Raw genomic sequence first — 19,636 nt, 5'->3', positions numbered from 1 at the left:
TCCGTGGTTGAGTGTAGTCTGGAATACCCCACGCCCAGCCCTATCCTCCAGTCCCCTCCATCCCACTGGTCATTGTCCGGCTGGCTGTTTAACCTCTCCAGGAAGCTCACATACCTACCTCTGTAGGGCCCTGAGCAGGAGCCTCGTCTTTCCACTTCTCACCTAGGTATGGAGCCAGGTCCTCAGAGGACATTCCAGAACCTGAGCTCCTGGGTGGCAGGTGGTCCTCATCTCTCCCGACTTGTTGCAGCTCCTCCTGCTAGTGAGAGAAAGTCCCAACTTGGGTACCTGGGCCCACCCTCAGCTAACCAATTCTAACTTTGAAGAGATATTGCAAATCATCATCTGCCAGAGCCAAGGACCTAATATATGCAACGAACATACATACATACAGCCAGATAGATCTGTGTGTAATATGTGGCGTCATTACTTACAAGTTGTGTGACATTAGGCAAGTTATTTAACCTCTCTTATTTTCATTTTTCCTATCTGCAAACTTGAGAAGGCAAGATCTACTTCATTTGGTTACTTTTATGACTAAATATGTTCATACTTGTGAAGCACTTCACAAGCAGTGCTTGGCTCCACAGATGTTAACCATGACCATTATCACTTGTCCAGGGGTCAGAGTGGTAGTGAACTTGGCCCTCTGGAGACCCCAAGAACCTCCAAAGTAATTGAAAATGACTCTGAGTGGAGACAGCGTCACAGAGTTCATGTCCTTTACTCTGGGGATGGTGACGCCCTGCCCTCGGCTGTCACCCAGACAAAGGCATGTAAAATATGGCAGCTGATAACAGCAGCTGCTGGAACACAAGAGCAGTGACAGCTGCAAGGGACGGAGGCTAGGGAAGAGCTACAGACTCAAAGCACAGCTGTCTGAGGCCACTTAGTGGCCTGGCCAGCAGCGCTCTGTCTCTGGGTCCCACAGGGACCCCTGCCTTCCTACATTGTGGAGACGTGCATGCCCTGAGTTGTTGAGAAGAGGTTAACAAGGGTTGATTTATCAGCTTAAGGTAGAAAGGAACTGTGCAAAGCATTTAAAAATATATATATTACCCAAAAATATGCTTCAAATTCTTTGGTGCAAAAGGAACAAGAGTCATTTCCCTGTGACATCCCCTGTCGGGAAAAGCTGGATGAATGAGTCACATAATGATCAGGACTTTTTAGGCTGCTGGTGAAGATGAGACGAGCCCTGCTCTTGGACAACATCCTGTTCTTAGAGCAATCTTATTAGCACCTCCTGCGCAGAGCCTGGGTTGGGTGGAGCAAATGGGGCAGCTATATGAAAGACAATTTCAAGCAACTCCAAGTGGCCTGGGGCTCAAGCAGTGAGTGCCCCTGCTCCCTGCTTGCCTGGTGAATTCTGACCCTTTCTTCCAGGCCCTGATTAAATGTCACCTCCTCCAGAAAGCTTGGCATGGCCTGTGCTTCCTTATGTGAAGGGGTCTCATGCCGGGCTTGCCCAGGGCTCTTCAAGGCTGCGCCAGTCCTGAGGTTGGATAACCTCTTCATCAAAATTTCCCTACTGCCCCTTGTCACTCCAGCCCTAAGTCCCCTCCCTGCTTCCTGTGGCTGTCCCGTGGGAGAACTCTCACCTGCCCTTGGGGGATCACTTCCCGCTGGGTGCTCTGCGCATCCTCCTCACCATCATCCTCCAAGTCATCGAGGTCAGACTCGCCCTCAGCAATGGGCACAGAGACCCATATGTTAGGATTGGTGATGAAGTCACTGTGGTCATCACTGCAGCCTCTGGGAGCCAGGAGCCCTCCAGGGCTCCCCGCAGCCGTGTCAGCAGTAATGTGGTTCTCAGCTTTGGAGGTGGAGAGTGGGAGTTTCACCACCAGCTGGGGCTCCGCCTTGGGGTGGGGGAGCAAGAAGGGCCAGTTGAGGAAGCTGCAAAGGGCCTTCTTGGTGCGCCGGCCTAACACTTGGATCCTCGCTAGGGCCACCTGCAGGTTGTTCACCTCCCCGTCGTCCTCTGGGGCTGTGAGGTTGTCGGTGCTGAAGGAGTTCAGCAGCAGGGCAATGAACAGGTTAAGCACCTGGAGAGAAGGCGTGGAAAGGAAGATCACTCAATCGATGAGCTGACCCCCTCCGTGGCCCACCAGGTCAGCAGCTGGGTGGCAGGACAGCCACACTGGGGCCTCTCCCTGCCCACCCAAGATGCTTTCCTTCTTGGGGGAACAGACATTCTGACAGCAACTGAGAGGAGTCTCGGGGATGCCCTAAGCAACTTGCTTCACGTGGACAAGGCTTGGAAGCACATTCACCATAGAGAAGGGTCACCCCTGCTGAGCAAAGGGACATTCAGGGACAACAGAGAGGAGCAGGCATGGGCCTGCCCAGGACCACCCTCATCAGCCATACCCTGGGTTCTATTGGTCACTCTGGAATCCTGGGCACATCTTCTCGCTGCTTCCAACTTCATGTCCTTCCCCCTTAAGCAGGGAGTGGGGACCCCCTACCTGCCAGAGTGGTTGTGAAGAGGAAATGGCATGAGGATGTAAAAGTGCTCAGAGAGGCAAACTTCCTGCCTCAGGGTCAGGGGCCTCTGTGACACTGCAGGGATGGGGAGCTCAGCCTGGAAGAAAGGAGTTTTGTCCAGCCCCCTACTTGGGAGAGCAGGCAGAAGGTACCTCTGGCTCAGGGACCCTGTTCGGAAAGACTTTGAAGAGTCTGGATTTGTTTTTCATCCCCTCTCTTGATTTAGCTTTCTCTTGTCTGTAAAACTCTTATGGGAAAAGAATTCAAGTTGGTTGACTTCCAGGGCAATAAGAAAGGGGCTCCTGCAAGACATGGAAGCAACCCAAGTGCCCATCAGTAGATGACTGGCTTAAGAAGATGTGGTCTATATATACAATGGAATATTACTCAGCCATAAAAAAGAATGAAATACTGCCATTTGCAACAACATGGATGGACCTAGAGAATATAATGCTGAAATAAGTCAGACAGAGAAAGAAAATTACTATATGATATCACTTATATGTGGAATCTAAAAAATAATACAAATGAATTTATATACAAAGCAGAAACAGACTCATAGACATAGAAAACAAACTTATGGTTACCAAAGGGGAAAGGTAGGGGGGGAGGGATAAGTTAGAGGAGTATGGGATTAACAGATACAAACTACTATACATAAAATAGATAAGCAACAAGGATTTACAGTATAGCACATGGAATTATACTCAACATCTTGTAATCATCTATAATGGAAAAAATCTAAATCGCTATTCTGTACATCTGAAACTAACACAATATTGTAAATCAACTATACTTCAATTAAAAAAAAAAGAAAGGGGTTCCTAAAAATAACACCCTCCCCTCACCCTGGTCAAGGCTGGGAGAGCAAAGGCACCCAGAACTTGAGGGAGTGGAGACAAGCTGAGGACAAGGAGCCAGACTGGGCCAGCAAAGGGGTGCTGGGGCCAATTGGGAGAAAGGCCTCCAGAGGGGCTCCCCCCAAACCTGAGAGTGGATTTTGTTATTGTCATGGCATTGGATGTTGTCCATGATCCAGCTCCTCTCCTTCCTCTTGTCCCATTGTGCCTCCCCTCCTGCTCTTAGCTAGAACCCATGTAACTCTGCTTCCCCCCCCAAAAGAAGTATCTTCTGAGAACCCTAGAATGGGGAAGGGAAATTTTCCTTCAACAACTAACAGCTACCATTTATTGACTTCCTGCCATGGCCCAGAAACTGCACTAGGCAATTTGTGTGTGTTGTTCCTGTAATTTAGTTCCCCCAGTAAGCCCATGAGTAAGCACTATTTTCTTGATTTTAAGGAAATTAAAGCTTGGGAGATTGTCTCTTGGGCTGGGTCACCCAACTTTACTAGAGGTGGAGCTGGGATTCTACATCAGGTCTTTCCTGCTCTGTCATATGGGCTTATTCCAGCTGCTTCCCAACAGATAGTTCTTATGTGTCCCACACAACTTGGAAAAGTGTGAAGATTTTTCAGTCAGGGAGGTACAATGTGGGCAAGACATGTGCAATGTCAAACTTTCTAGGATAACATGGAAGTCTCCTGCATTGCCCACGCACTCACCACCAGGTTGCCCAGCACCATAACCGTCAAGAAAAGGATGAGGCAGATGGACTTCTGGCCGACTTCCATGCAGGCCCACATGTTCTCAATCCACTCTCCACAGAGGATCCGGAAGACGATGAGGAAGGAGTGGAAGAAGTCGTGCATGTGCCAGCGTGGCCATTCTTCGTTGGGTGCCGAGATTTTGCGCCGGTTGTCACGGTAGTTGTCCCCGAGGAGCTGCTTGCCAACCAGAGCAAAGATGAAGACAATGATGGCCAGGATGATGGTGAGGTTCCCCAGAGCCCCCATCGAGTTGCCGATGATCTTGATGAGCGTGTTTAAGGTCGGCCATGACTTGGCCAGCTTGAAGACCCGCAGCTGCAGAGAAACAGAGATCGTGTCAGGTCCTGATGGCTGCTTCCATCACCTTTCATCTCAAGTCTTGGCCAGAAACAAAAAAAGCACAAGGTAGCTCATTCCACTAACATGGGTTGATCCCGGGAAGTTACTTTCAAAGACCTTTCTTCGTATGTCACCAGTTACTCAAAAATATGACCAACCCTCTATGGTCCCTATGTACTATTAATGTGCTCCAATGACTGTGGCAAAGTCAGGGGTCTCATATTGGGGTGTTGGTCGTGTGACGTGTACTCTGTTCTATAGCCACAGGCCTCCTGAATGTAGATCTATTCTATGGGGTGGAGTGGGGTATGATGGAGCTCGTAAATGTGTGAGAAGAGCCCACCTTTGACCTGAAGAGAGGCTAGCTTCCTGCAGGTAGGGCACAACCCACTGCATTTGAGAGGTATTGGCTACCCATCCTGTTGGGGCATTTCTCATCCTGAGGCCTTGGACAACATCTTTTGCCCCCACCAGCTCTGAAATGGTAAGTATCTGTGATTTCATGAACCTGGGATTCATATGTTTATTTAATTGACCAACCAATCTACCTACTTTGTTGGACGCCAGCCACGCACATACATAGCACTGAACTAGCCTGTGAGGTATATGAAGAGAAGTCTGTGGACTCCTGTCCTCATGGAACTAATGGTTTAGTTGCAGAGGTAAGGCAAAGACCCAGAAAGTCTTCACTGTAAACCCAAATGTGCTAAGTCCCACAGGAGAACAAAAGCACCATGCATAAAGATGTCTAAACATTTAAAAACTACATTTGTGTGGTTCTCTAATTTGTTAGAAAGAAATATGTGAGCTCAGCTGTCATGGGGTATTTATGGAGCCCTTACTAAGAGCCAGGCTCTGGCCAAGGAGCTGGGATGCTGTGCTGGACACAGTAGCAGCAGTTTTATCACCCAACACAGCAATAACTCCCAAGGTTTAATCCTCTTATGCAGGAAGCTCCATACGTATTTTTCTTTGTGATGGGGGCGGTCTGTGTTCACCTTAGATCTAATCTGGAACTTATTTTAATGAGGATGCTTTACTTTTGGAATAGAATGCAAGGTAAGTCTAATATCTGCCCTCTACTGAGGAGGTCACCACTTGGTGATGAAATGGGCCTTGAACTTGTGAAGAATATCAGAAGATGGAGTAATATGGTAGACTATATTGGGTCCCCCTTGGGTTCCCCCTTCCATCAAAAAGTTACTTAAAATGCTAGATAATAAAATCTTACGTGCATTAATGATCTGTCAATAAAGTAAATAATTCTTTAGCCAAAAATTAAATAATTATGGGAATTCAGAGATATAAACAGATTGCTGAAGTCAGCTTTTCTCTGAAGACATTTGCAAAAGTGATGAATCTGAGCATAAGTTTTAATGGTCTCATGAGGCATAGCAAGCAGGAAACACAACACAGGGCTGCCTAAGGTAGACAGTATAACAGGAATTTCTCCCACCATTAAGGCAAGATCCCATAAGAAATATCTCTCAAGACAAGGGCATGGGACTTCCCTGGTGGCACAGTGGTTAAGACTCTGTGCTCCCAATGCAGGGGGCCCGGGTTCGATCCTTGGTCAAGGAACCAGATCCCACATGCATGCCACAACTAAGAGTTTGCATGCCACAACCAAGGAGCCAGCGAGCCGCAACTAAGGAGCCCTCCTGCTGCAACTAAGACCCAGCACAACCAAATTAAAAAGAAAAAAAAAAAGACAAGGGCAAACTGAACGGCAAATTTTAGATAAAACTGAGAGAGGTTACTGCCAGAAGGCACCCATTGAAAGAAATTCTAAATGATGTACTTCAGGCGGAAAGAAAGTGATCCCAGAAGGAACGTATTATGTGCAAGAATGGATAAACAGCAAGGAAACGCTAAGTATGAGAGTGAATCTAAACAAACACTGAATGGACACAACAGTAAAGTTTCACGGGGTAGGGCAGAGACTGGCTATATGGTCACCATTCACTTTTACTCCTCTCAGACACAAAGGAAGACTGTTTGCCCGCTTTACTTGCAAATAGTTGAGGTCATATTATTGGGTTCTGGCTGATGGAATGGAGATGGAGACAGAAGTAATGTACACTACTTTCAGGCAGAGCCATAAAACATCATGCACTTTCTCTTCCCCTCCCATGGCCACCATGGAGGCCACCCATTGAAGATGGTGGTGACATCACACCATCCTGAGTCACTGAGTCACTACTTGGAGCAGACAAACCAGGAGAGATTCCCAACCAGCACTGAATATGCTGTAAACATAAACCTCTATTATGTTAACTCACAGATTTAGAGATTGTCATTACAACTAGTTGTACTTCTCTTGAGTAATGTAGAAATTGGTATATTGTAGAGAGCCATTTCAACACATCGGATATGTGGCACTGGCTTAGTGATCACGTGGTGTACAACAAGGAAACTGATAGAAGAATCCTTGGAAAGTGTTGATCTGTGTTGCAGGGGCAAAATGATTGTCTGCAATAATTCTGGGGCAGATCATGAGCCAGTAGCACTAGGCAAAGGGTCTGTAAAACAGAACCTTAGTATCATGTGTCAGTTATAGTTGGTTACGTTTGTCAAGACATTACAAGAAAGAGATGAGTTCAGGGAATATTTGGTTGATTGATAAGAAATAAAAGGAAATAGAATCCAGAAGTTTAATGTATAACTGAGTCACTTTGCTGTACAGCAGTTATTAACACAACATTGCAAATCAACTATACTTAAATAAAATAAGATAATCCAGAAGTTTAGAGTCTTGAAGGTTTAGGGAAGTAGATTGCTTTAGATCTCAAAGAGTGAGCAATGGGATTAAGTCTTTATGTGTTCAAGACCAGTTAAACTTTTCAATGAAATGAAGCACAGCTTAGCAAAGATCCTATTAATGGTGTAGCCACCATTTGAGGCAGAGAGAGGCAGGGGGACAAGAGAGCAAAGAAACAAAGCAGAACTGAGAACTTTGTCAAAGAAAGCACTCTGGATATATAACACACACAGAGGTCTGAAACCATCTAAGTTTTGAAGGAATTGTATTGCAAAAGAAACCACGAGCCCTGACTAAAAAAGCCCTTGACTGTGTAAACTTTGCCATCTTTCCACAAGCAGGAGGCAAGCTTTGAAGGTTGTACAGGCCTTCAGATATGGCACAGTCACTTCTAGAAGGAGTCCCACCTAGAGCTGACTGTCTTGCATCAGACTATGACATGAGTGAGGAATAAACCTTTATTGGGCTAAGCTACTGAATTTTCAGTATTGTTTGTGCAAATCTGGAATTATTTATCATCAATTAAGTCATATAGCTTTTTAAAAACAAGATGAAATTAAAATAATTAACACGATAGTAAGTTGGGAAGGGGTAACTGGAATAAAAAGTTGTCCTGAAAAGTAAAGATTTTAGCTAACTTTTGGCTTTAAGTTAACAACACATGCTGTCATTTCTAAGGTAACCACTCAAAGAATAAAAACAGAGTATTTAGTTTCCAAACCAATAAAGGAGGAAAATGGAACAAGGAAAAACAAACAGTCCAAAATAAATCAAGGAGAGAACAAAAATGCTAGAACAGAGGAAACAAATAGAAAACTGAGAATATAATGATAGACACACATCCAAATATATCAGTATTCACAATAAAATAAGTGGACTAAATGCTTTGGTTAGAAGACAAAGAGTGGATTGAATAAGAATCCAAAATCTGACTGCATACTATTTGCAGTAGACATATAACAACCTTAAAGATACGCAAAGGCTGGAAGTAAAAGGATAGATAAAGATATATCAGGCAAATTCCAAACTAAAAAAAAAAACAGAGTTTTTTAATTACTATCAGGCAAAAGAGATTTTTAAGGCAAAAAGCATTTCTAGGGATAAACAAGGTCAATTCTCACTGATAAAAGTTTCGCTCCACTGGGAAGATATAACTTAAAATATGTATGCATTTAATAACATAGCCTCCAGATAGAACCGTAAGGAGAAACATCATGCCGTAATCATAGTGAAAGATATTTTTATACACTACCATCTCAGTAATTGCTAAAACAAGCAGATAAAAATAAGCAGGGATATAGAATATCTGGACTACACAATGAACTTTCTCTACCCAGTGGATATATATGCAGAGTATTGCACCCTGCAACTGTAGAAAACGCATTCTTTTCAAGTGCATAAGGAACATTTTCACTATACTGAGCCAAAATGAGATTATCAATAAATTTCAAAGCATTAAAATCATACAGTGTATGTTTTCTGAGTATAATACAATTAAGCTAGAACTCAATGGCGTAAAGATAACTAGAAATACCACATACATTTCAAAATTAAGAACCATGCTTCTAATTAGCCTTTGAGTCAAAGAATAAATCAAATTTGAAATTAGGAAATATTTAGAACCAAACAATAAGGAAAATTCTGGGGCTTCCCTGGTGGCACAGTGGTTAAGAAACCGCCTGTCAATGCAGGGGACACGGGCTCGAGCCCTGGTCCGGGAGGATCCCACATGCCGCGGAGCAACTAAGCCTGTGCACCACAGCTACTGAGCCTGCGCTCTAGAGCCCACGAGCCACAACTACTGAAGCCCGCACGCCTAGAGCCTGTGCTCTGAAACAAGAGAAGCCACCGCAATGAGAAGCCCGCGCACCACGACGAAGAGTAGTCCCCACTCGCTGCAACTAGAGAAAGCCCGCGCCCAGCAACAAAGACCCAATTCAGCCGAAAATAAATAAATAAATTTATTTAAAAAATAAATAAATAAAATAAGGAAAATTCTACATATTAAAGCAGTTCTTAGAAGGAAATTGAAGTCTTCAATGAATATATTGGAAAAGGAAATAGGCTGAAAATTCCATCCTAAGAAGTTAGTAAAGAATAAAATATGTGGAATGGAAGCTGCAATTAAGATAAGATGCAGGACTAATTGAAATAGAAAACATCAGTGAGGTAGAGAGGATCAACAAGCTAATAGATGGTTCTTTGAAAAGACATTAAATTGACGATCTTTGGCGAGACTAATAAAAATAGATAAAAGAAAGCACAAATCACTATATTTAAAGAAAGAAAAAGATAACATAAGTACATGTGATATGGAGCATTAAAATGTAACAGCATAGCATATACAACTTAATGTCAATAAAATTAAAAATTTAGATAAGAAGGAAAGTTTTTTAGAAAAATATAACTTACCAAAACCAATTTGAGAAATTGAAAATCTGAGTAGTTTCACAGCCATTAAGAAAATTAAATCAGTAATGAAAAATCTTGACTTCCAGATGGCTTAATTAGTGAACTCTACCAAACTTACAAGAAACAATAACTCCAGTCTTCCCCAAAGATTGGGTGTAGAAGAAGAGGAATATTCCTCACTTCTTTTTATGGAGATTAGCATGACCTTGATGCCTAGATACTAAAACCTAGCAAGGACAGTGCAAATAAGGAAAATTACAGGCCAAATATTACTCATCAATATGGAGGCAAAAATTTTTTTAAATTATTAGCAAACTGAATCTTCCAATGTATAAAAAATGTATCACGATCAAGTTGGGTTTATCCCAGGAATGCAAAGTTTATTTAACATTAGAAAATCAATTAGTATAATTCACTGCTTTAACAGATTAGAGAAAATCATGTGATTATCTTAATCATGCAGAACAATTGTCTGATAAAATTAAACATCCATTCATGATTAATATTCTTAACAAAAGAGAACTTCCTAAACTGATAAAGGAGTTTTTAAAAAAATCTTCTTAAAAAACCTGCCACAAATATCAGACTTGCTGAAATACTGAAAGCATTTTCTTTGAGATCAGGAAAACAGCAAAAATGTGTGCTATTAACACATCTTTTCTACAGTGTACTGGATGTCCTAACCAGCACAGAAATGTAATAAAAAGAACCAAATGGTATAAGGATTAGAAAAGAAGAAACAAAACTCATCATTTGCATATGATATGATTCTGTTAACAAGTTTAAAAGATTGCATAGATAAATCATGAGAATTAATAACAGAGCTATCTGGATCCAAAAATATTAAATAGCAAAATACTAGCAAAAAATCCCCAAAAAAACAACCCAAACCCCAGAAAAGAACATTTAAAAAGAGGTTTCATCTGAAATAGCGTAATGAACTAGGGAATATCTAGGAATAAATCTAGCAAAAGATATGCAGGAAGTCCCTTATGGAGAAATTATAAAACTATTGAAAGACTGAAATAAATAGATTGTGTGCCATTTTTATGGATCAGAAGACTACATAACATAAAGGTTATATTTCTTCCCAAACTGATCTATAAATTACTGCAGTCCTAATAGAAAAAAAAAACCCCAAACCCAACAATTTTGTGTGTATGTGGGTATGTAACTTGGCAAATTGATTCTAAAATGAAGTGCAGGGGCCACGATATTCTTGAAGAAATAAAACAAGGTGGGTGACTTGCCTTACAGACACAGACATCAGGGGGACATCTCTTTTGTTAAGAATAAGGGAACCCCTCCTGCAGAAGGCGTCCTGGAGCTTAGTTGGGAGAAGAGCCAGGACGGGAGGCTAGTAGGAGGCAGTTTTTGAGGTGGGTGAGACATTGGGGCTGTGATTTGGGGACCAAGGGGATCAGAGGATGATCAGAGCTGGGGCTCTGGAGTCAGGCAGCCTGGCTTTGAAATGCAGGTCTGAGGCTCACTCAGCAGCGGGGAGACTTTGGGCCATCATTTAACCACTCTGTCTCAGTTTCCCTCATCTATCTGTGGGGATAGTAAAAGCAACTCTCTCAGGGTGATGTAAGCATAAAATGAGATGTGTTATGTCAAGGGTTTAGCTCTGCGCTTCATGCATTGTCAGAACTCAAGAAACAGTAGTTGCTATGATTATCATTTACTGTTATTTGGTAAGAGAACAAGAGGGTGCTAGGAAGTCTCCTCTTAGTGCAGATGAGGGGACCCAGGCCCAGAGAGGAAAGGGCACACCCCCACTTTGAGTAAGTGCAAAGCACCACGTCTCTGGCTCCCAGGAGCCATGCCCTGCCTCCTCCCACAGGGAATGAAGAGGAAGAGGGAGCTGGCTGGTGGGGTCCCCAAAGGACAGAGTCCGTTTCCAGCGGGGAGCCTCCTTGGATGTCCACGTGGAGGTTCCCCAAGTTGCCAAGAGAGTACATTACCAGGCGGAAGGTCCGCAGCACCGTCAGGCTCCCCTTCCTGACCGCACCCAGCTCTATCAGGCTCACTGTGACGATGAGGCAGTCAAAGATGTTCCAGTTCTTCTGGAAGTAATAGTAGGGGTCGAACGCTAAGATTTTGAAGACCATTTCAGCAGTAAAAAACACAGTAAAGACCTGCGGACAGAAACAGGGATCCATCTCAGCAGGGTCTGTGGGGTCGGGGGACAATGACAAATAGAGCAGGGGGAAAATGTCGTGTTTATAAAGTGGCAAATCCCTTCACCTCGTTTTTATTCCGTTTCTATATTATCTGCAGGCTCCTGACGGATTGGGGATGGGAACACTCAGTGTGGCAGCAGAGAGAAATCTCTGGACCAGTGCTCAGGGAATACATGTTAGTGTTTCCATGCTTCAGTGTTTCCATTTGAATGGTGTTGGACATGGAGTAAGTGGATAATCATTAGGATAATAATTATTATATAATTATGTAAATGAGAAGTCAATCTGGTTCAGTAGTTTAAAAGCAGGGATCGTGGGGCAACACAGACCCAGAGAAAAATGCCAACTCAGCCATTCCTAGCTTGTATAAGCTTGGACAAGGAGTGCATCCTCTCTACCTCAATTTCCTCATCTGTATAATGGGCTTTAAGTGAGATAATGCATATGCAATTCTTAGCAACGGTCCTGGCAGACAGTACTTCATTAATCAATAAAAGCTATTAGTAAGAACAATAATAATACATTGTCTCTAAGATTCTTTCAGCTCTGAGTATCTTTAATGGTCTTAAACAGAATAGAATTCTGACATTGAGAGAGGTCAGGGCCAGGCTTGGGTCACACAACAACCAGCAGGGAAGGGTGACGGGTAAGGAAGAAACCAAAGACCAGAGTCAGGTGTTTTTCCCTCATTTGTTTTCATCAGAGCTTCTCGCCAGCCTGGGAAAGAGAGGTAGTTATATCCCTTTTACAGAGAAGGAAGTGGCTGAGAGTTTAAGGGACTTGACTGATGCCACAAGACGGCAACTGTGAGATGCAAAGAGCATCTACTGAGTGCCCTTTGTAGGCAAGTCAGCGTGGTGTGGGGGTGGGGCGGTGAGGTCCTGTGCCCTAGAGAGACCTGGGTCACCTCTGGCTCCACCTTCCCCACCTGTGCTACCTTGGGCAGGATACTGAACCTCTCTGAGTCTTAAGGCTCTCTTTTGTGCTGCGAGGGTGGTGATAACCTCATAGCGCATTGTGACGCTGAGATAACACTTATAAAGCACCTGACTCATCATAAGCACCACACAGTGCCTGCCTTTCTTTCTTTTTAAAAAATGGCACTGGGCTCTGTCACAGTGGTAAAGGCCTTTGGTCTTTCTTGCCTCAACTTCTCCAACTGTAAAACAAGGTGCGGGCTCAGAGGTCTCTTCCATCCGACCCTTTGGGGTCTATGATGACTTCTTGGCAATAAGCTCTCCCTTCTCTTTCCAGTTCCCCTTTTCGTATCAACTTTACATAGAATATGTCTTCTTAGCCTAGGTGCTGCTGAAACGTAAGGCATGCTGGCTCCACAGTATCCCAGAACCTACTGGCATCATTTTCACATCCCTGGATTCTGGGAAAGGAGGAGATTTCTAGAGAAGAGTAGTCACATTTCCTCTGGGACCCCTCTTTCCACCTAAGTCTGCAGCCTACAAGGAGTTAGAAGAGCTGTATGGTCCTGGTGGACCTAGTAAGCCACCTGCAGTGGAGTGGACAGTGGTGTGGACATGGAGGCAGGACCCTGACCTTCGCAGCTTCTGCTTTTCTTGTGTGCATGTGTGCACACACACACACGCACACACAGACACACACGCGTGCACACACACACACACACACACACACACTAGCAGGTCCTGTGATGGGGTTTAGCACCCAAGAGTTGAGAGGTGTGAGCTTCAGAGCCAGTTGGCCTGGGTTCAAATCTTGATGCTGTCACTTACTCACCTCTAGGACCCTGGGCAAATTAGTTAACCTCCTGTGCCTCCGTTTTTCCATCTGTGAAAGGGCATAATAATAGTACCTACCATATCGGGGTTTTGTGACAATAACATGAGATAACCCATGAGAAGCATCTGAGGCCATGTCTGGTCTTGAGTAGGTGATCAAATACAGTTGGCTATTGTTACTGTTCCTGTGGGGCACAGGCTGAGGACAGTTCTCCTCTGAGTCTGACACTTTACTCAGCATGTAGGGAAATCCAGTATGGACTTTGTCTTGTTCAAAGAAAATGATACTACAAAGTTATGGAGGAAAATTTAAAGGAAAGTCCTGTCTGAACCAGATTTTAAAAAAGGTTCTGACTCCCTGACACTTCTGTGACAACAGCAAGCATGATCCCAGGTTCCCTCTCTCTCATTATCTTCCCCTCCCTCCCCCACCCTTCTGTACTTAAATGACAGCATTGAAAACCCATAGACACTGTGCTTTGAAGTCACAAAAGCAATAAAACTGGAAGGAAATTTGCAAGTCCACAGGTTGTCTTTAGATGGGAAAGTGGCATTTATCATCATTTCGAGGTAGTGGCAGCTGCAATGCTGAGAATTCAGGTGGCTGTCCTAAGTTCTGTAAAGGGGGGACTAGCTGCCCCTAGGTCAGGGCTGTCTCTGTCCACTTCCCTGTGCTCGTTCATCCCAAAGCAATTCCCAGCAGCTCAGCCTGGTCCTCCAGACTTGACTTCCTGCACTCAGGGTCTACACATCTCCCACACTGCTCTCAGCCAGCAAGATCAACACTCCAGTGAATGAGGGCATGCTGCCACCCCACCCAGAGCCCCACAGCTCTGACAGCACAGGCAGTGGCTGCCAGGGCACTCACAATGTTGCCAATCTGGAGCATGGCTTCGAAAGCGGGACTCATGCCGTAGTGCTCCATGGCCATGAAGATGGTGTTCACCACAATGCACAGGGTGATTGTGAGCTCTGCAAAGGGGTCCGTCACAATCGTGAAGAGAAGGGTCTTAAGCTTCACCCACGTGGGGCAGCAATCCCAGATCAGATACTTCTGAGCCAAGCTGGTCAAGCAGGGTGGGCACCTCTGTTTAGACTCCTCGAGTTCTGCATCACAGGTGTGGTCAATGACAGCTGTCAGCCGGGCATGGACTCAGACCCCCACCCCATGGCCAGCCTCTAGACCTTGTCATTACTTATAACTACCACCTCCCATCTCCACTTCAGCACTCACCCTTTTCCTCCTTTTTGAGCCCCTGAGCCCAACCAACTGAACCTGGTTGGAAAAAATCCACAACCATGCTGACTGGTCCCAGCTTGTCACTGCCCAGAAATCCTGCCGTGTTTCTCCATTTCATTCCTTCAATCTTCCAGACCAGTATTTCTCTCTGTCTTCCCTCTCCTCCAACCTCTCCCTCCTCCTCCTCCTCTCTAACCCTCACTCTCTGCTGATGAGTAATTATTAAATAGTTATCCATGAGGAAAAATGACAACAACACTGTTGTTACTAGAATAGGTACACATTTCTCAAAACACAAACTCAGTTATGCAAGAAATGTAGCTTATCGGGTTTTTTCTCCCGTAACTGAATTCAATTTATACTTCAAGTCTCCAACCAGGGGACTTTGTTTTGGTTAATTCAACGTCTGTTACTACTTCGTTATCTGAAGTTGTGCCTGAGTTCTGGGGAGCTGAAGGTTGGTGGAGGGTTGAGCTGGTCCTAAGTCATTGCCAAGTGTATTTCACTTGAGTCATCAATGTTCCCATCTGGTTGCCGCTGGTGGGAGAGCCATAGAGACGGCTGTTCCCTCTTTGCCTCTCACTCATCTCCTTCTGCAGCCTTCAATGGGAACAAGGTGATCATCCAGATACTTTCCTGTCATGCTGGGGTCACAGGGCACCCTTTGAGGCTGCCTCAGTTCTTCTCTACCCAGGTACGTTACCGGCCCATTCTACCCTATGGTTTCTGTGTCATGCTAGGCATGAGGGTCTCTGTCTAAGACTTGCCGCCTCCAGCTTCACCTAGAAAGTAAGGTACAGATTGGCTCTGTTTTCAAATCCCTCAAACATTTTGTTGTTGTTGTTGTCTGTTGTCCACCATGCCCTCCCCTGCAGTTAGAATTCAGCCCAGGGCCGGGAGGAAAGCACACAGGGCCCCTTCTCAGGGACACACCAACATCCAAGCTCCTTTCTCCATCCTTCAGCGCAGGACATTTTAAATTTGTCCAGAGGAGATGAATAACTGGATATGACTACGGCCATGTTTTCCATACCCTGAGGCAAAAGAAAGGCTGGATAAGAAGACAGGTCTTATACTCAGGGTGAGAAGGATATAGCCGTGCTCTTTGGTACTTGAGTGCCAGGTGGCCATCGCTTCCTCCACCCCGTGGCTTGGTGTAAGCAGTTAGAATTTAGATCCATCCCTGGGGAGGCTGAGTGGATTCCCACCTGATTGATAGAACCCTGAATTGACAAGGATTTAGTTAAACTGAAGGATTAATTTACTTAAATTGCCTTCTAATGTTCAGCATGAGCTTGAGACAGAAATTAAGTTATAACCGTAAAAGTCACGGCCATGAAACACATGGGAACAATTTTCCCATGTTTGAAAATTAAAGACTGTTAAATTTCTTGCATGCCTGAGTGGTAGCTTGAAATTCTCTGTGCCTGCTGGATCACTTTTTAAAATCTAGTTTTGTGAATACATATGAAGCAGATGTTAATTTGAACAAGAAATGAACTAGAGCATTTCATTCATTGGAGTCTATTGTTTTTGAAAATTTATCCACATTTTAAAAACCACACTGATAAAGCGTAATGGGAACAAGGGCATAAAAAAGAGGAGTATCCCAGGACACAGAGATGGGTGCCCTTTGACACAGGTTTGGGGCATCCCATCTTCTGCTCATATGGGGACTCCTCATGGCACAGTGAATGGAAGTTCCAATGAGCAATACTTACCCTCGAGGACAGAGGTCATGATACTGACAACACTCATTGCCCTTTGGGCTCGGAAAGGTTCATTCAAGTATTCTGCTGTCAAGTAAGTCTTCTGTCCTGCATCAAATGCCTGCTGGGACACAAACAGAGTCAAGACATTCCCCTAAAGTCTTCAGTGGCAAAAACAGATCACTCAGCCTCTTATTGGCCTGTCTCGGGTGGTTGCAAGCGGCCCAGTGAAGCTACGGTCCTCTGCAGTCATGCTTGGAGTAAAGGGGCTTGGAGTAAAGGGGCTACTCCATGAACATGGGGTAAGAGCTCAGATGTGAGGAACAGGACACGGAGCTGGGGTGCAACCAGAGACTGAGTTCGTAGCTAACAGATGACCTGGCCTCACCTGAGGCTTTGCAGAGTCCTTCCCTAAGACAGGTTCCTGGGCACCAGGGTGGGGAGGGGGCTGTCTCAAGGGTCTCTGAGGTTTCTACCAAAGGGTGGTGGGAGTTGCAGGGGCATCAGGCCAGGCAGTCATTATTGGACTTCTGCCAGGCCGCGCATATGACATTTACAGAGAATTCCTACTCCACGATTAAGCTTCCTTGACCTCCCTCCTAAGAGGCCTATTTCTCTGCCCAACATATGACCCAGTTCCAATTCCACATGGTCTCTCTCTTTCTGAGGGAATATTTGTGTGTCTTGATTGTTCAATTCTTAGTTTCTGACACAATCCTTTTGACTCTTCTCTCTCTGGGCCTTTATTGGAAGTTCTGTCTGGGTTCCGTGCCAGGGCCCTAACTCTAGTCACACACTTACCCTGGATGTGGGGAGTCCCAGGCCCATTGTAGCTGACTCAGCACTGCACAAACCATTCAGAATCCAAATTCAACAAGCATTTATTGAGCATTTGCTGTAGATGAAGCTCATAGGTATATAGTACATATAAAGAAAGTTTAGACATTTCTCAACCATGAGGACTCAACAAAAGGTTCTAGCATCTACTGCTGTTAGTGATCAGACGTGTACATAAATGAAGGCACTTTGTGATTCCATTTAACCCTTCAGCCATTTAGAAACCTTTTTATAAGGTCTTTATAAGGGGAGACATGGAGGCTTGAAGAATTTAAGGGACTTGCTAAAGGTGACTCACTTGGTAAATGGCACAGCTGTGACTGATGTTCAGGTCCATGTGACATGGAAGGGCTTAAACAGTTAATCTTGCACTAGCCAGATAATTTCACCAAAATGAATCAAGGCTGGAATATCCAGGAAAGTGGTAATCCACAGAGCAATAACACGGTTCCCTGAATGAGGCATTTTCTAGAGAGTTAAAGTACCTCCAAGAGGACCCTGCAGCCTGGCTTTGACTTGAGGACTTTGGGTTGGTGATTCTCTTGGTAGGTCTTGAAGACCTACCCTCTACCATCTCTGCTCTGCTCTGTACCCACGGAGGGTGACCTGGGCAAACTGCATCACCCTCACCGTCTGGTTCTGGTCAGGTTTGGCCAGTGGGAGGCACAGGCAAGAGATCAGAGGCTGGGAAGAGAGAGGAGCTGGCTATCTGTCAGCTGGCTTCTTCCCTGCTGGGCTGTGGCTGGGCCACCTTCCATCAGGCCGCCTCTCACATAAAGGGGCAGGTCTTGCTGGGCTCTGGTCCTTCCCCTCACCCCTTCAGCCTAGGCTTATTACAGCTTCCCACTGTGGCTAGTTCCTCAGTGCCTCACTGCCCCTTTTTAGTTCCTGAGCCCAGCGCACATCTCTGTAAATACTTCTATAAACCCTCTCCACTTGCCCACTGCAGTGGTTCATCTGTTTCTTGCTGGGACCCTGAACCCCATGCATCCAGTCAGAGATGGAGCTAAGGTAACTCTGTAAGACTTATCCAAGTCACTAGAGCCATATAATGGTCAGCTCACAAGTCGGTTTGTAAACCACTGTGTGTCCTGGGCTGGCCAGAGGGCAAAAAACAACAACAACAACAAAAAACAAAATGAAAAAACACTAGAAGCATAATTACTGAAGCTGGAGGGAGAGATTAAATTAAATCACAGCTCCAATCCAATGAGGAGTCCCTGATTTGCCATTACACTCTGTGATTATTCTATTCAGAGTGCTGGCCAGTTAGTCACTGTTGCCTAATTTGTGCATTTTGGCAAGTTATTGCTTCTCCAAGTAAAGTTAGGGATACTTTGCTTCTGCTAAGATCTGTCCAGGGCCCCTCCCAGGATTTCTCTGAGTCTTAATTGTCAAGCCCAAGGTAGTTTGCGCAGAGTTACAGGCAAGAAGAGAACAACCTTTAATTTTTTTTTCATACTCGTCCAGGAAGCAAACAGGCCTATTTCTAAAGCAGTGATAGTGAGTAGGGACAGAGAAACTCTGGGGGAAAAAAATGATATCAACTGGAAAATAGTCTGTATCACCGTCCTGCAGAGTAAACCAGAAAACCTGTCTGATCTCAGTTAAACCCAATCTCTCCCTCTGGATCTCACCTGCCTTGTCTGTAAAATGGGGGTAGATGGGAGGTGCTGGGCAGAGTGATGTCTAAAGGGTCCTTCCATGGGTGACACTCAGGGCTTCTTGGCCTGAGGCCTCTAGCTGGAGAGCAGCCCCAAAGAATCTGGAGCATTCACAAACTCACCGAGACTTCGATGGCTCCAGGGGCAAGCTCACCAGTGGGCAATGTGGGGGGTCCATCTTCTCCACGCCCTAAGCCAGGGTTGGGAGTTTGAGGCAGTGGACTCCTAGGGAGGGGGCCTTGCTGGCTTGCATCCCTACCCAGCAGCAGAGAGCCCCGAAGGCTTTCACGGTCTCCAGGAAAGACACCATCATCTGTGACCCCATCAGGGAATGAGATGTCTCGGCCAGGGGCCTGGAAATGGAACACACTGCCATGGCTAGCCTGGTGTCTCCCAGAGGTGAGGCCTAGGAAAGACTGGGCATTGCCCCAAAAGAGCAAGAAAGAAGGCAGGCTGGAAGATCATCCTGCAGGCAAATCTGGAACCCAGCACTTCCCCCCCACCCACCCCCACTCCCACCTCCCTGCCCTCAGCCTCATGACCTTCCCATGGAAAATTAAAGACACAGACCTATGGGGTATTCTAGGTATACATGGGGAGAGAAGAGAGGAAAAGAATATTCTTGACACAGCCTGGGAAAG

General features: G+C 45.1%; 1 protein-coding gene across 1 annotated transcript in view; it reads right to left on the bottom strand.

Moving 5' to 3' along the window:
- Nucleotides 1–19,636, bottom strand: part of SCN10A (sodium voltage-gated channel alpha subunit 10) — a 103,017-nt gene that overhangs the window by 23,981 nt on the left and 59,400 nt on the right. Inside the window, exons 18-24 of the mRNA XM_059939407.1 lie at nt 19,118–19,411; nt 16,507–16,615; nt 14,414–14,652; nt 11,576–11,749; nt 4,055–4,414; nt 1,602–2,048; nt 119–259 (exon numbers count right to left, since the gene is read on the bottom strand). Coding sequence (XP_059795390.1) covers nt 119–259; nt 1,602–2,048; nt 4,055–4,414; nt 11,576–11,749; nt 14,414–14,652; nt 16,507–16,615; nt 19,118–19,411 — 1,764 coding nt within the window. The remainder of the gene's footprint in view (nt 1–118; nt 260–1,601; nt 2,049–4,054; nt 4,415–11,575; nt 11,750–14,413; nt 14,653–16,506; nt 16,616–19,117; nt 19,412–19,636) is intronic.

This window comes from Balaenoptera ricei, chromosome 11, assembly GCF_028023285.1.
Source record: "Balaenoptera ricei isolate mBalRic1 chromosome 11, mBalRic1.hap2, whole genome shotgun sequence".
NCBI classification, from domain to species: domain Eukaryota; kingdom Metazoa; phylum Chordata; class Mammalia; order Artiodactyla; family Balaenopteridae; genus Balaenoptera; species Balaenoptera ricei.
The sequence above is the reverse complement of the archived record's forward strand: the minus strand, read 5'-3'. Positions and strand labels throughout refer to the sequence as shown.